This window comes from Rhinopithecus roxellana, chromosome 19 (assembly GCF_007565055.1).
Source record: "Rhinopithecus roxellana isolate Shanxi Qingling chromosome 19, ASM756505v1, whole genome shotgun sequence".
Taxonomy (NCBI): Eukaryota; Metazoa; Chordata; class Mammalia; order Primates; family Cercopithecidae; genus Rhinopithecus; species Rhinopithecus roxellana.
The window spans coordinates 21,333,480-21,349,700 of record NC_044567.1 but is presented as its reverse complement, the minus strand read 5'-3'; the positions used below and the strand labels follow the sequence as shown (position 1 = coordinate 21,349,700).

Below are 16,221 nucleotides of genomic sequence, written 5' to 3'. Positions count from 1 at the left end.
AGCAATGACCATTTACTTATGTGCTCTGAGAAACCTCTATATTTCTCTCTCCAGAGGAAGTCCCAAGATATTTCAGAAGTATACTCTCAGATACTATCTTAACATTAAAGTTCATTAAAAGGAGGTATAAACCTTTTAAGTGATGGGTTACCTCATCTGGATTTTCACTAGTGATCCGAGCAGCAATAACATGGCCCCTTGGGCAAGGAACATGTGCAGAATCTTCAAAATCAATGGGAGAATCACCCCAGGGAGATATCCCGTACATCATACGGATATCCTTGATTCTATATAGAGGAATCCCCATGGCAATCTGAAAGGTAATAAAACACACATCTTTAATTTTTCAGTTACTTCCCTTAAAGTGTAGAGGCTATCAGATAACCTAAAATGTTTTTATTTTTGGAGCCACTCCCTAAAGCATTCTATTTTTATAATCTGTATTCTACAATCATCAACTCTAAGTTGCTTGAAATACAATATATCACTATAGATAAGTAGTTAGAATATTCTCCACTTCTAAAGAAGTCCCCACATTCCTAATGAAACAGACACGAGTTCTCATGTTGTCATTTCTCCATCACATAATGAGAATGAAAATATCTAAGGGAGGAGTAAATGTTAATAGCTATCCAAAAACAGACAGCTAGAAAGTCTTAATTGTGTCATAATTATCTCTTCCATCCCTGCAAACCACTGGCGGAAGTAAGTAAATCTTTAGTCTTTAATAGGAACCCAGAAGGTGTTCTCAATGTAGGCAAATAATGTTAGATAAAAATAATATCAAACCTTATCATTAACTATTACTGCTTTCCATAGTATTTGTTTCCTGAGCTGAGAGAAGACAATAATATTGACAGCAAGCACTTTACAAATTATAAAAATATATGTGTGCTACCACACTCTTGTCAGGAAAAACTTCAGCCACCAATCTCTGATGCAGAATTATTTCAATAAAGAACACTAGTAAAAAAAAAAAGAATGAGTAGGGAATAATTATAATACAAAGTTGTGAAGTTTACTATAGTTAAATAATTGAATAAAGCATACATTATTAACATTTATTTCTAAAATACGACACATTATATCAGATGTGTCTGACTAGAAAAAAATAATAACATTCCTATGTCTGTACTACATCAGGAAAACCAACCCACACATGCATAACCCATACAGCATGAAAGAGAAATGAACTTTAGGTGTGACTCAGATAGGAGGTGCTTTTTCTCTCATCACACACTGGTTAAACCCGTTTTTCAGGCCTCTCTGACTTCTCTAGGCTCCACAACCCAGATCAGGGAGACTCACCTGGAGCTGAGCTGCAGGGAGATTGACATCAGCCACCATCTCTGTACAAGGGTGCTCTACCTGTAGCCGAGGATTCAATTCCAGAAAGTAGAAGCTGCCGTCCTGGCTGTACAGGTATTCCACAGTCCCAGCACTCACATAACCCACCATTTTGGCAAGTTTCACCGCACACTCAAAGAACAGAGATAAGCAAACGTAAGTATCTCACCTTATCCAACTGCTGGACCACTACAGCCTCTCAATGACTCAACTGTTCAGTGTGTATAAGAGCCATCAAAGGCTTTTAGCCACATGAGAGCACATTTCACCCTTTCAGATTATCATATCCCTGGACATGGATGAAAAACTCAATGAAAAATCGGGAGAAAAGCGTATTTTTCACTTTGCATCAAAAGCAACCTCACCCCATCAGACCTAAATGCATGCAGACAAAAAAACACAGGGACAGACTCTTATACAGTTTCCAGTATTTCCAATATGCTCCTCTTCTTCCTAGAAACATAACTAACTAGCTAGAGACTAGACTTCTTTTCTTTTCTTTTTTTTTTTTTGAGACAGAGTCTCACTCTGTCTCCCAGCCTGGAGTGCAGTGGCACAATCTCGTGGCTCACTACAAACTCTGCCTCCCAGGTTCAAGTGATTCTCCTGCCTCAGCCCCGCAAGTACCTGAGATTACAGGCATACGCCACCATGCCTGGCTAATTTTTGTGTTTTTAGTAGAGATGGAATTTCACCATGTTGGCCAGCCTGGTCTCAAACTCCTGATCTCAGGTTATCTACTTGCCTTGGCCTCCCAAAGTACTGGGATTACAGGCATGAGCCACCATGCCTGGCCTGGTTAGTGGCTAAGTTCTGACAAACAGACATCAGCACTGGTAAGTGATATGCATAACTCCTAAATAATATATATATTTTTTTTTCTTTTTTTTTTTTTTTTGAGATGGAGTCTTGCTTTGTCACCCAGGCTGGAGCACAGTGGCGTAATCTCGGGCTCACTGCAACCCCCGCCTCCCGGGTTCAAGTGATTCTTCTACCTCAGCCTCCTGAGTAGCTGGGATCACAGGCTCATGCCACCGTGTCAGGCTAATTTTTGTATCTTTAGTAGAGATGAGTTTTCGTCATATTGGCCAGGCTGGTCTCAAACTCCTGACCTCAGGTGATCCACCCACCTCAGCCTCCTAAAGTGCTAGGATTATAGGCGTGAGCCACGGCACCCGACCCTAAGTCATATTTTGAAAAGGAAAAGTCTCATTCTCTATTCCTGGCTTTTTCCTTCTTATTCACTGGAATGTGGTCATGATAGTATAAGCCAGCTTCAATCATGCAAATGAGAACACACTAAGAACAGCAAGAAAGAAAAGAAAGAAAGGAAAAGAAAAGAAAGAAAAAGAAAAGAACGAACGAACCTGTATCCCAAGATGGCCTCATGGAATAAAAAACTTCCACCAGCCCTGAAAAGCTCACCCCAGACTAGGATGGGAGAGAAAAATAAACTTCTATTTTTTGGGGGGTCCACTGTGTTTTCTGGACCTTTTTGTTATAGTAATTTAACCTGTATCCTAATCGATACAGGAATTATTAAGTGCAGGTAGAATGTTGCTGTTTAAAAATATTAAAATATGAGATGCTAGCTTAGCAAAAGGGTAGTGGGTAGCAGAGAAACAGATACTGCAGGCTGGAAAGGCGATAACCTCCTTGTTGGGATAACACAACATTTGGTAAACTGTTTCCTACAATAACTTGGAATACTGACCACACACCAACTAAACCTTTAAAAAGATGATCTGAAAGGGTCAGAGTGAAGAAAAAGCCAACTTCTTTTGTACTCACCCAAAGAGAAAATGAGATTATCACCCTGAAGCAACACAGTGTCAAAGATCAGATTAAACATGCTGCTTTAGTTTCAGTTGGCCCCAAGACAGCCAATATTAAATCGAGGCAAGAGAGATAGGCTAAGCACAGAAGCCAGTAAATAATAGAAGAAAAGTTTCTATATCTAGAAGAAATCTTTGAGTATGATTAATCCAACCCAAAGCTGATTGCAAGCAAATAGCCCAGAAGCTTAGTAAGTATTTGAAGGAATTGTATTTCTAAACAAACCACAAACCTGGTTTTCAAAAGCCTGTGATTGATGATTGGGATATTTGTGCCCTCAATCCTGCACCAGCAGGAAGTGGGTTGTGAAAGTTCTCCCAAAGAAGGCATAGTCTCCAAAGCCCAACTCACAGAGAAAACTGAATGAGGAAGAACTTCCCAGAAAACAATGGTAGGTGCCTTGAAGGACAATGAACAAGGGATTTACTCCCCTATCGTACTTCTTTGGAGTGTGCAGTAGCAGAACCAGGGACAGCCAGAAGGCCTGAGGTAGTATTCCACTATATAGAAGGGAATCATTGCAATTCCTACCTAAAAAGGAGGATTTGATAACTGCCATGGACCAATGATTGCTATGTACTTCTCATTTTTCCAAATGAGAATTATCTTGTTCCTATTCAATTATTGTATATTGGGTGTATGGTAAGGGCAGGGGGGGAATGACAATGGGTAAATAACTTGTATTTTGGGTCACTGGCCCATGAAAAGCCACAATACATATCTAATGGAGAGGAATATACATCACATAGAGATCCAGAATCACCTCCAGTAATAACCCATCCAGTTACTAGTTACTAGTAACTGGATGGGACTTCAGGCTGTCTTCCTTGGACAAAGGCTATGTGTGCTCTGAGAGTAGGAAAAAGGATAAAAGGATAATGGGTAGCCAGAGGAACAGACTGAGGCACAGATTACGAAATGCCCTCCAGTGACTTTTCTCTGCTTCAGCATTTTAGGAATAAAATTGAAATTTTTGCTGAGCACATGGTCACCCAGTTAGTGACCACAATTCCTAACATCCTTTGTGCTAGGTATAATTGTGTAACTGAATTTTGTCCAGTGGAATATGAGCAGAAGTGATGTATGTGACTTCAAGATCATGCTTCCATATGCTTGCCCTCCACATAATCTTGTGTGAGTTAGCTTAATCATGAAGATAACAATGTCCGAGAGCAAAGTTTGGCAAACTTTTTTGGTAAAAACCCAGATAGTAATTATTTTCAATTTTGTGGGTCATATAGCCTCTGTCACAACTATTCAATGCTACCATTGTAGTGATAAAGCAGCCATAAATAACACATAATAAGCATCATTGTGTTCCAATAAAATTTTATTTATAAAAACAGGCAACAGGTGAGCAATAAACCTATTTCTGGTACCAGCTCATCTCTGAACTATGATGAAAGAGAAATAGAAACTTATACCTTGTTTAAGCCACTGTATTTTGCTTATTTGTTTATTTATTTGTTTTGAGATAGGGTCTTGCTCTGTCACCCAGGTTGGAGTGCAGTGGCATGATCAAGGCTCACTGTAGCTTTGACCTCCCAGGGTTAAGTGATCCTCCCACCTCAGCCTCCCAAGCAGCTGACAGTACAGATGTGTGCCATGACACTCAGCTAATTTTTGTATTTTTAGTAGAGATGCAGTTTCACCATATTGCCCAGGCTGGTCTCAAATTCCAGGGCTCAAGTGATCTGTATGCCTTAGCCTCAGGCAAGAGCCACCATGCCCGGCCAAGCCACTGCATTTTGAAGGCATCTTTATTACAGCAGTTCAAGAATACATCCTAATATATACACAACATAGGAAATAGACTTCTAACACACAAGAAATATATTTTGAAGAATATATTTTGATATAGAGACTGGGTCAGGACTCCAGAAAAGACTATGTTCAGGTCTCTAAACTATAGTTATTCCAAAGGCATCCTTCATGACTTTGAGAAACTGTTTTCTATACAAAGAGATAGAATGTGTGAACTCTGAAGATAGAGGACTTTCCAAAAAAGATAATAGAGTTGATTAAATTCAGCTGAAGACTTGATGATAATCAACCCAGCAAATGAAACTACCTGATTATGAGCTTCTTAAAAAAAAAACAATCATAAGACTAAAAATTTCAAAACATTTCTCTTCTTTATCCCTGTATCCCGAAATGGTACACTGATTTTTTTTAGAACACGTTAACTACTTTTAGAGCTTGATATGTTCCTTGACAATTCTCTTAGTGGGAGAACAGTAAAATTTTGTTGCTCTAAGAAAAGGACATAATTTTAATTAATTATTCAGAATAGTTGTTTAAAATCCCATTATTCTCAGATTGGTACATGAACTGAATGAAAAATGTTCTGTGTAAGAAAACATAAAGTAAACCTTTTAATATATGTACCTGTTCCATGTGTTCAAATACTGCTGGAGTAGCAATAGTAGCTGGTGCCTCTTCAATAATCTTCTGATGCCTGCGTTGTACAGAGCAATCACGACCAAACAAAGAGATGGCATTGCCATATTGGTCCGCTAAGATCTGTACCTCCAGATGACGAGATTGTTTGGCTAGTCTCATCACAAATATGGGAGATCCAGGGACTTCAGCTTGAACCTGTATTAGAAAAGGGTGAAAAAAAAAACAACTCTTAAATTTTAAACATTTTATCTATCTTGATAAGCTACTTTGATTTCAACAAGCAGATGTCCAGAAGTGTCAGGAACCATGTTAATCAGCAGAAATACAAAAGTGAATAAAATACAGTCCATGCCATCATCTTTAATATCTTTAAGATGCTGCATTCTTACATAATCAATATTAATTGATAAATATGAAAACATATGAAAATCTGGTGCATCACAAAGGTAAACAACAAAATATTTGAAAACATAGGCACATACACAAATCCAACAATGGGCAAAATACTACCATCCTGTATTCTGTACAACCAAACGTACAACTTGTTCCAGACAAGATACTTTCCTGGTTCACATTACATCATATATGGTATTGTTGCAGCCAAAGGAATTTCATCTTTAGTTTTGAAGAATATTACTGTTGGGGACAGAATTCTAAAATGGTAACTATTTTTTTTTCTCAGCACTTTAAATAATCCCAATGATTTTTGCCTTTCACTGTTTCTACTGAGGTGTCAACTGTCAATTTTATTGTTACTCTTTTGGAAGTAATCTTTATTCCTCAACTGCTTTAAGATTTTCTCTCTTTCTCTCTTTTGTAGGGGGTAGAGTGGTAGATTTACTCTGATAAGCACAGATGTGGTTCTTTGTATTTGTCCTGCTTAAGGCTCATAGTGCTTTTTGAATCTGTCCTTGGTATCTTTTATCTGTTCAAAGAAATTCTTAGCCTTTCTCTCTTCAAATATGGCTTCTGCTTCATCATTTCTTCAAATATTGCTTCTGCTCCATTCTCTTTCTCTTCTCCTCTGAGACTTAAAGTACATGATGTTAGACCATTTCACATAACCCATAGTCTTTTATGCTCTGTATCTTTTTTGCTCTGTTTTGCCATGTAGCAAGTCATCTCAAAACTCAGTGGCTTGCTTAGAACATCAACCTTTTATGATGCTGTTCTCATCTGGGCAGTTCTTCTTCTAGTCTTGCACTTATATACATATCATCATCTGGTAGCTTGAGTGGGGTAGAATGGTCTCACTCAGATGTCTGGTGATTTGTGCTGAGTGCTGGCTGGTATGTCTAGGGAGCCTCAGCTGGAATCATTCATCTCCAATGCATGTGGCTTCTCATCCTCCAGCAGGTTAGACCAGGCTTCTTCAGTGCTGTGTTCCAAGAGCGCAAACGCAGAAGCTATAAGACCTCTTGAGGTATAAGCTCTAGAATTTATACATCTCTTTGGCCACATTCTAATGGTCTAAGCAAGCCACAAAGCCAGCTAGGATTTGAGGGGTGGGGAAAATAGATGCCACCCATGGAAGGGAGGAACAGCAAAGTCACATTGCAAAGGGAATGTGGGAATGGGAGGAGTTATTGTGGTCATCTCTTGCAAACAACTTACTATGCTCCACCCTATGGCCATAATAATTCACATACCTCCCACATGCAAAATAGACTCACCCCCTCCCAAGACCCCCAAAGTCTCATCCAATCATGACATCGGGCTTGACGTCCATTTTCTCATGAGTCATGTCCAGAAGAAAATGAGGCTCCTTGGGTGCAGCTCCTCGGGTACAGTTTCTCTTGATCCAAAGACCTGGGAACTAAAAAGACAAGTTATCTGCCCCAACACTCCCAATATTTATGATGATATTGGGAGAGGATAATTGCAAATGAGATTGTTGTTCAAAGAGTAGGAAATAGGAGGTACTGGTCCATAGCAGTTTTGAAATCCAGATAGGTACATGCTGTCAGATTCCCTTACTCCAGGGTCAGGAATGCTTTTCTTTTCGTCTTGTTTTGTTTTTCAGGGTCTAATTTGGTTCCCTGGGAGTGAGTCCTTAATCCATGGCATCCCCTGCTCTTAGCTCTGCCCTCTGGGCTCCTGACTCCACTCTCTGAAAAATCTCCCTTTTTATTTGAAATGACAGCTGTTTACAGATGAATAGCTTTCTCTCTGCTTCCTGCCCATAAAAAGTTTAAGGCAGCTGGGCGCGGTGGCTCAAGCCTGTAATCCCAGCACTTTGGGAGGCCAAGACAGGCGGATCATGAGGTCAGGAGATCGAGACCATCCTGGCTAACATGGTGAAACCCCGTCTCTACTCAAAAGAATACAAAAAACTAGCTGGGCAAGGTGTCGGGCGCCTATAGTCCCAGCTACTTGGGAGGCTGAGGCAGGAGAATGGCGTGAACCTGGGAGGCGGAGCTTGCAGTGAGCCCAGATCGTGCCACTGCACTCCAGCCTGGGTGACAGAGCAAGACTCCATCTCAAAAAAAAAAAAAAAAAAAAAAGTTTAAGGCTCAGAGGTCACTTTTCATTTTGAGCTGTTTCTGGCCCTTTCAGTCCCTTGGTGCATTCATCAACACAAACCTCTTGTCAACTTTGTGCGTTTCCTATGAATCATATTGGGGTTCACCACTCACCCAAAGAGACACATCCACAACTCATGTCTGCATAGACCTCTCTATACTTTGGGCACATCAGGATGCTATGAGACAGTACCCTTAAGATGCTTAGGGCCAGGCGTGGTGGCTTATGTCTGTGATCCCAGCACTTTGGGAGGCCAAGGTGGGAGGATCATCTGATATCAGGAGTTCAAGACCAGCCTGGGCAACATGGTGAAACCTCATCTCTACTCAAAACACAAAAACTAGCTAGGCATTGTGGTGGACACCTGTAATCCCAGCTACTCAGGAGGCTGAGGCAGGAGAATCACCTGAACCTGGGAGGTGGAGGTTGCAGTGAGCCGAGATCATGCCACTGTACTCCAACCTGGGCGACAGAGTGAGACTCCCTCTCAAAACAAACAAACAAACAAAAAAGATAGCTAGAAGCCTGTTTCTAGCTGAAAGTGTTTTTTTTTTTTTTTTTTTTTTTTTTTAAAAAAAGGATACTTAGAAGCATCTTCCTAGCTGAAAGGATAATTTATTAGCTACTACCTTAAAGATTTCTGAGGCCTTAAAGTCACAGCACTCTTGACTTGGTCTTTACCCTGAGGCATTTTTAACTTAGGAAATCTTTTGCCAGCTGGAGAGACTCAGGATGAGAAACAATTCTATTTTCAATAAGTTCTGGGTCCTTTACATTTCTGTAAATTCTGTCAATTCTGCTTGCAAGCAAAACATCTTCTTTAGCTTACCTCTTTTTTAGAGTTTCTTAACATAAGCAACTAGAAGCACTCCACAGATACTTTAAACACTTGTAGAGAGCTCCTTAAACAGATCCATGACTTCATTAAATTAATATATCCAATTTATCTTCCAAGTTAACTCAGATAACATTTTTTTGCCAATTGTTCCATTATTACAGAACATGGATCTTTTTTCCAGACTCCAGTAACAATTACTACAATGCTTTTCCAGCCTCCCTTAACAGTTCATCATTCTTCCAGTCTTCATTAACATCCTCCTCATCAACTTTCCAGCCTACACCTATGAGCCAGTTTTAAAGTCAATGTCTTATGTTTTACTTTTTTGTTATGGCAATATCATACCTGTAGGTATCAATTTCTGTGTCAATTATCCATTGATACCTGACAAACTACCAAAAACTTAGTGACTTCGTATAGTCACCATTTTATTTTATTTGCTCATAAGTGTGATCAGCATTTTGAATTTGGCACAATTGGCAGTTTTGATCTTGCCTGGAGTAACGCAAGCAGCTATAGTCATCTGGCAGCTCAACTGGGGTTAGATGGTCAAATATCTAGTTAACTGATACAGACATTTCAAAACTACTCATTACTATGGAATCAAATAGTGGAAAAGTCTTAAAACACTAAGGGGAGGTTTTCTGTGAAAGTCCTTAAGTTTTTCAATACTAGTTGGCTGAATAACCAATCCAAATGCTAGTTGGCTGAATAACCAAACCAATACTAGTTGGCTGAATAACCAAACCAATACTAGTTGGCTGAATAACCAAACCAAATGAGACCAAATTAGATGGTCTCATTTACATGTCTCAAATGTGGTGCTGCTGACTTGTCAGCTAGTAGGACTAGGAGGCCTTAGCTGGGACAACTCATCTCTGCGCATGTGACCTCTCCTTCTCCAGTAGGCTAGAATAGGCTCTTTACTTGGTAGTCTGAGGGCTCGCTCCAAGACAGCAAGGGCAACTACAAAACTATTTGAAGTTTAGGCCAGGCTTCAGAACTTGTGTACCATTTCTGCCACATTCTACTGGCTAAAACAAGTCACAAGGCCAGCTAAAATTCAAGGGTTGGGGAAAAAAGACTCTACTTCTTGATAGGAGGAGCTGCAAAATAATGGTGTACAGAGTAGGTACACAGAAATGGAAAGAGTTATTATGATCATCTTTGCAAATAATTTCTCACATTGCTCTATGTTTTTCATCCTTTTGTCTCCATGCTTCAGTCTGAATTTCCTTCTGATCTACTCACTAGTCATTAATTATCTTATCTTTTTCTATGTTTTTTTTGTTTTGTCACCCAGGCTGGAATGCAGTGGCATGACCATAGCCCAATGCAGCCTCAAACTCCTGGGCTCAAGGGATTCTCCCATCTCAGCCTCCAGTGCCACTTACAGAATTAATTCTCTTCAACTGCATCTAATATGCTATAATTTTAAACTCCTATATTGACTACTTCTTCTTCTTTTTTTAGACAGGGTCTTGCTCTGTTGCCCAGACTGGAATGCAGTGGCACAGTCTCAGCTCACTGCAGCCTCTGCCTCCTGGGTTCAAGTGATTCTCCCACCTCAGCCAACCAAGTAGCTGAGATTACAGGCGTGTGCCACCAGGCCTAGCTAATTTTTGTATTTTTAGTAGAGACGGGGTTTCATCATGTTGGCCAGGCTGGTCTTGAACCCCTGACTTCAAGTGATCCACCTGCCTCGGCCTCCCAAAGTGCTGGGATAACAGGCATGAGCTACCATGCCCGGCTACTGATACTGACTTCTTAATTTTAGTTATTGCATTTTCAGTTCTAGAACTTTTGTTTCTTCTTTATGATTTCCAGTTCTCTACCAAAATTCTCAATCCTGTCTTTAATTTCCTTGAATATGTTAAGCAGAATTACTTTAAAGTCCTTGTCTGATAATCTCATTATCTAAACCCTCTGTGGGTCTGTTTCTACTGTTTTGTTCTTCTTGGTTTTCAATCGTCTAATTTTGTATGCCTGTTTTCAATTGAGTGGTTGATATGCTGTAAGAAAAATGAACAGAAATAATTTTAAGTTCTGGATGTTATCTTTCTCTGGAAAGGATTTACATTTGCTTCCTGCAGATGTCTAGAAGCACCAGCAATCCTAAAACATCTTCCTTAAATCAGAGGTTGAATATTTTGAAGCCAAGATTTAGTCCCTGTGAGGGCTAGTCTATTTCCAGTTCACCCTTTCTCCCGTAGTCAGTCCTTAAAGATCCCAACCTAAAATGTGGGAGGTTTTCCAGGGCACCTCTCCCCAGGGAGCCCTCTTAGTCTTTTAAGACTGTCAAAAACTTATCAGCCTTTCAGGTGCTTCTTCTTGAACTAGAAGATGTATCTAGGGGAAAAGTAGCCTCATATGTCAGGCTCACATCTCTGGGTTTCCTTTTTCTCCTATATGTTAGCCCCATAATTCTTCACTGTCTTGAATGGTCTCTAATGCCATAAAACACACACACACACACACACACACACACACACACACACACATATATTTATAAAGAAATCTGGTTCAGCTTTTCTAGTTTATTCCCAACGGGAGGATTGGTTTATTCAGCCAACTAGTATTGAAAAACTTAAGGACTTTCACAGAAAACCTCCCCTTAGTGTTTTAAGACTTTTCCACTATTTGATTCCATAGTAATGAGTAGTTTTGAAATGTCTGTATCAGTTAAGATTATTAATCCATGCCTTTTTTTCTTTTTGCTTCTAAGAGCAAAGTCCTTTTCTCTAGACCCCCTGAGTCATTGATCTACCTATGAAATTAGAATTCAATGAAAAAAATGTGAAAAAAACAACCCAAGGTAGTATTCAATTTCTGACACTTAAAATAGGATAATGTAGCAAAACAATACCTTATTTATTTATGTATTTTAAAATTTTTTGTAGAGATTGAATCTCACTTTGTCTTCCAGGCTGATCTCAAATTCCTGGCTTCAATCTATGCTCCCGCTTTAGACTCCCAAAGTGCTAGGATTACAGGCATAAGCCACCAAGCCCAGCCAAGACAACAACTTTATCACTTCCTTTATCTAGTACAGATGCTCCTTGACTTACAATGCGGTTATGTCCCAATAAACCCAACATAAGTTAAAATGTGTTAAGTAAAAATTGTATTTAAGATACCTTCATAGCTTAGTTTAGCCTACCTTAAATGTTCTTAAAACACATTAGCCTACAGCTGGGCAAAATCTTCTAACACAAAGTCTGTATTATAATAATAAAGTGTTGACCATCTCATGTAGTTTACTGAATGTTGTACTGAAAGTGAAAAACAATAGCTGTATGGGTACTCAAAGTAAGATTTATGCTGAATGCATTATCACTTGCACACCATTGTAAAGCTGAAAATTTGTAAGTTGAAATTTTAAGTTGGGGGACTATCTGTATATCAAATCATGGAAGACTCAGCTTATAAGATTTTCCATTTAACTTTTGACAGTGAAGCAAGGAGTTTGCTGCTGTTTTAAGAAAAAAAAAAAAAAGCCAAATAAAAGGTGGCATGGCACACTAATAAAAGAAGTGCAAAGTAGAAGATGATAAGGAAACTATGAAAAAGGGGGAAGCTAGGAGAGTGAAAAGAGCAGACTTCTGTCCCAATTTTCCATTTTTTGACACATCTTTTACTACGCACTGGTAGAAGGAAAAAAAGTGAGTTAAGTATGTGACGGTAACTAAGTATGTGAGGGCAGAACAAAAAGAGACCCCTGTCTCCCTTTTCTCACTCTGTTTAAGATTCTAAAAAGACATCACTTATTTGGTCATCTCTACAACCGATGTATAGTACGGCCACATCAACTTGGCTGCAAAGCAGAGGGTAAGACAACGAGAGATCCTACATTGAGCTTTCCTGAGTCACTCTCAGTTCCTATATACTATGGGCCTGCCACAGGGTTTCTGTGCCAGGGTGTGGTGGCCATGCAGCATGGACTAGGGTATAGACCGCTGGGACAGCAGGGTAGATGGGACATATGATGGTAACTCAGAGGTCTCTAGGCAATGTGAACTGAAGTGAGAAAAAGTCAACCAGAGAGCCTGGGCCTGTCCAAGCCAAGAGCAACCATACCAGTATCATACCACCACACCACACATTATCTACAAAGTCAGGAGAACAGGGACACAAAAATATAGAAAGGTATTGATTTTTCCTTGTCATTATGAGGTCCTAAAAGCCATACGCACCATGTAGGGAAGAGCTATCTGAGAAACTGAGCATGTTTATATAGGACAGAAAAACTCTACTTTTTGAATTACCTAATTAAATAAAACTTAAAATTGAGTTGGACATTTCATTAACCTTTTTTCTCTGCTAACATGCAGGTAGAAACTAGAGCGAAAGACAATTAGCTATAGACAAAATTAAAAATTAAATATTTTCTGGACATCCAAATTATAGTATGAATTAAATCATGTATCTCTGATATATATGTTAGTTCAAACAAACAAAAACAGCTTATACTCTACCTGTCTGAAGAGGTTAGGGAAGTCATCTGCATTGTTGACTTTTCTAATTCCCTTCCCTCCTCCTCCTTCTGAGGCCTTGATCATTACTGGATATCCAACTTCCTCAGCTGCCTTCAAGAAGAAAGAAAAAAAAATAGAAGAAATAGTGTTATTACTAGGGAAGGAGAAAACTGGCATTTTTCTCCCTTTAAGAATGCAGTCAGTAAGTCTAAATATAGTAAAATAGAAAGATCTTCAAGATACACTATTAGGTGAAAAAATAAATAGTAGAACAATATTTGTAGTATTAGGTTGAACCAAAAGAAATTGCCTTATTCACAGATTTTTAAAATGACTGAATATAGGCAATTTCTTATGGTTCAATCTAAAGTAATGTCACATGGGTCAAAAACAAAACTATATATGCATTCATACACCTACAAATGTAAGTGCAAAGAATTTAAGTCCAGAGTACATACCAGCAATGATTTAGAAAAGAAAGATGGGTCCGGGCTCAGTGGCTAATGCCTGTAATCACAGCACTTTGGAAGGCCAAGGCGGGCGGATCACCTGAGGTCAGGAATTCGAGACCAGCCTGACCAACATGGAGAAACCCCGTCTCTACTAAAAATACAAAATTAGCTGGGCATGATGGCACATGCCTGTAATCACAGCTATCCAGGAGGCTGAGGCAGGAGAATCACTTGAACCTGGGAGGTGGAGGTTGCAGTGAGCCGAGAGATCATGCCATTGCACTCCAGCCTGGGCAACAAGAGTGAAACTCCATCTCAAAAAAACAAAAAAAAAAAAAACAAAGAAAGATGGGTGGATATAAAACTTTCCTTTTTCACTGTATATATTTCTGCATTATTGGAATTTCTTATATTATGCAGGCATCCACGTATCACAATTAAAAAAAAAAAAAGACATAAAGAGTTCATTTAAAATAAGCTAAAGTGGGGTTGGGCTCAGTAGCTCATGCCTATAATCCCAGCACTTTGAGAAGCTGAGGCAGATGGATCACACCTGAGGTCAGGAGTTTGAGACCAGCCTGGTCAACATGATAAACCCCTGGCCCTACTAAAAACACAAAAAATTAGTTGGGCGTGGTACTGCATGCCTGTAATCCCAGCTACTCGGGAAGCTGTGGCACGAGAACTGCTTGAACCCAGGAGGCAAAGGTTGCAATGAGCCAAGATCGTGCCTCTGCATTCCAGCTTGGGCAACAAAGTGAGACCCTGTCTCAAAAAATAATAAAATAAAATAACCAAGTCATTCCTTTGTCAAAATATTCCAGTCTTTTAAGGTTTTGCTACATTATAACAATATCTTTAAAATATATCACCAGGCCTGGCCCAGTGCCTCACACTTGTAATCCCAGCACTTTAAGAGGCCAAGGTAGGTGGATCACTTGAGGTCAGGAGTTCGAGACCAGCCAGCCCAACTTGGTGAAACCCTGTCTGCACCAAAAATACAAAAGTGGGCACCTGTAATCCCAGCTTCTCAGGAGGCTGAGGCAGGAAATCACTTGAATCTGGGAAGTAGAGGTTGCAGTGAGCCGAGATGGCACCACTGCACTCCAGCCTGGGCAACAGAGTGAGACTCCAACCCAAAAAAATAAAATCAAATAAAATAAGTATCACCCAGAAAAAGAACATTTCAATGTTTAAGCTATGTCAATCGATTAGGAATGAAAATCTTTTACTCGCAGTCTCACCTTTTCTAATGTTTCCTTAACTCTATTCTTTCCTATGCTCATATAAACAGAATTAGTATAATGAACTCAATTGCTGAGTGATAGATGATCAAAGAGATAGCATAAGCGTGGAGAAAGACTTAAAAAAAAAGGGGGTATCCCACAGGAGGTCAGTAAGTAAGAAGGTAGGCCTTTTAAAAATATATGAAAGCTTTAGTCACAGGTAGCCCATTAAAAATATTTTGGAAGAATTTTAACACTTTAATATAATATTAAGTAAGGAGCGGGGAGGTAGAAGGACAAAAAAATATTAAGTAGAAAAAAGTATTATGATTACCAACACAATACATATATTAAGACTCAAAACTTATAATTATCATAAGTATAGGAATCTCTTAACAAAGATTTTTATATGATATAAATCTATGAGTTGAAAAGGATAAAAAACATGAATATGTTAACAGACATTATCTTTGGATGGTGTGTTTACATGTGGCTTTATCATCATCTTTGGCTTTTCAAATTTTCTACCAGAAAATGCTGTTTATAATTATACCAAAAAAAAAAAAAAGAACGTTAGTTGATAAGCAAAAAAAAAAAAAAAAAAAATAGCTAGTTCCTTACAAAGAGCTTCTACTCTTTTGCAAATTATAGCAAACAAAATGAAGCATTTGCAATTCAATTAGAAATATTAATTCTTCTTATTAAGGAGATTACAGGATGTTTAACTTAAAATGCAAACAATATAGCAAAATTATTTGAACATTCAGTATCCCTCTTGAATTTATAACACACGAGTCAAACTAAAGCAATGTATTTTTCTTACAATAACCTCTTTCATTATCTTTCATTATACTTGAAAGCATAACCAACACTTTAAACTATTTATAAAAATTAAAGGGGAACAAATTGGAGGGAACTATAAGCAAAGAAAAGTTAATGGTGGGGAAAGGATCTCCTTTTGCCTAGGTTCACATTTTTACATGGATAGACAACAATTAAGAGTAACACTTTCAGTCTTTCTCGGTTCACTCCCTTGCTCCTCCCCAAGGGAAAAATAATAAATTATGTGATTGGTCAACTTGGAAGGAGGGACTGAATATGCATAGCTCAGCCTTTTCCCC

The 16,221-nt window shown here is 38.9% G+C and overlaps 1 protein-coding gene across 6 annotated transcripts in view; it reads right to left on the bottom strand.

Moving 5' to 3' along the window:
* The window catches only part of ACACA (acetyl-CoA carboxylase alpha), a 342,596-nt gene that overhangs the window by 177,902 nt on the left and 148,473 nt on the right, over positions 1 to 16,221 (bottom strand). For 5 of the 6 annotated variants that reach the window (XM_030923246.1, XM_030923247.1, XM_030923245.1 and 2 more), the window contains 4 exons: positions 13,423 to 13,533; positions 5,572 to 5,781; positions 1,309 to 1,479; positions 152 to 313 (listed from right to left, as the gene is read on the bottom strand). In XM_030923246.1, coding sequence (XP_030779106.1) covers positions 152 to 313; positions 1,309 to 1,479; positions 5,572 to 5,781; positions 13,423 to 13,533 — 654 coding nt within the window. Of the gene's footprint in view, positions 1 to 151; positions 314 to 1,308; positions 1,480 to 5,571; positions 5,782 to 7,259; positions 7,360 to 13,422; positions 13,534 to 16,221 lie in introns of those variants that run through there. The other variant, XM_030923250.1, reaches the window with a different exon arrangement.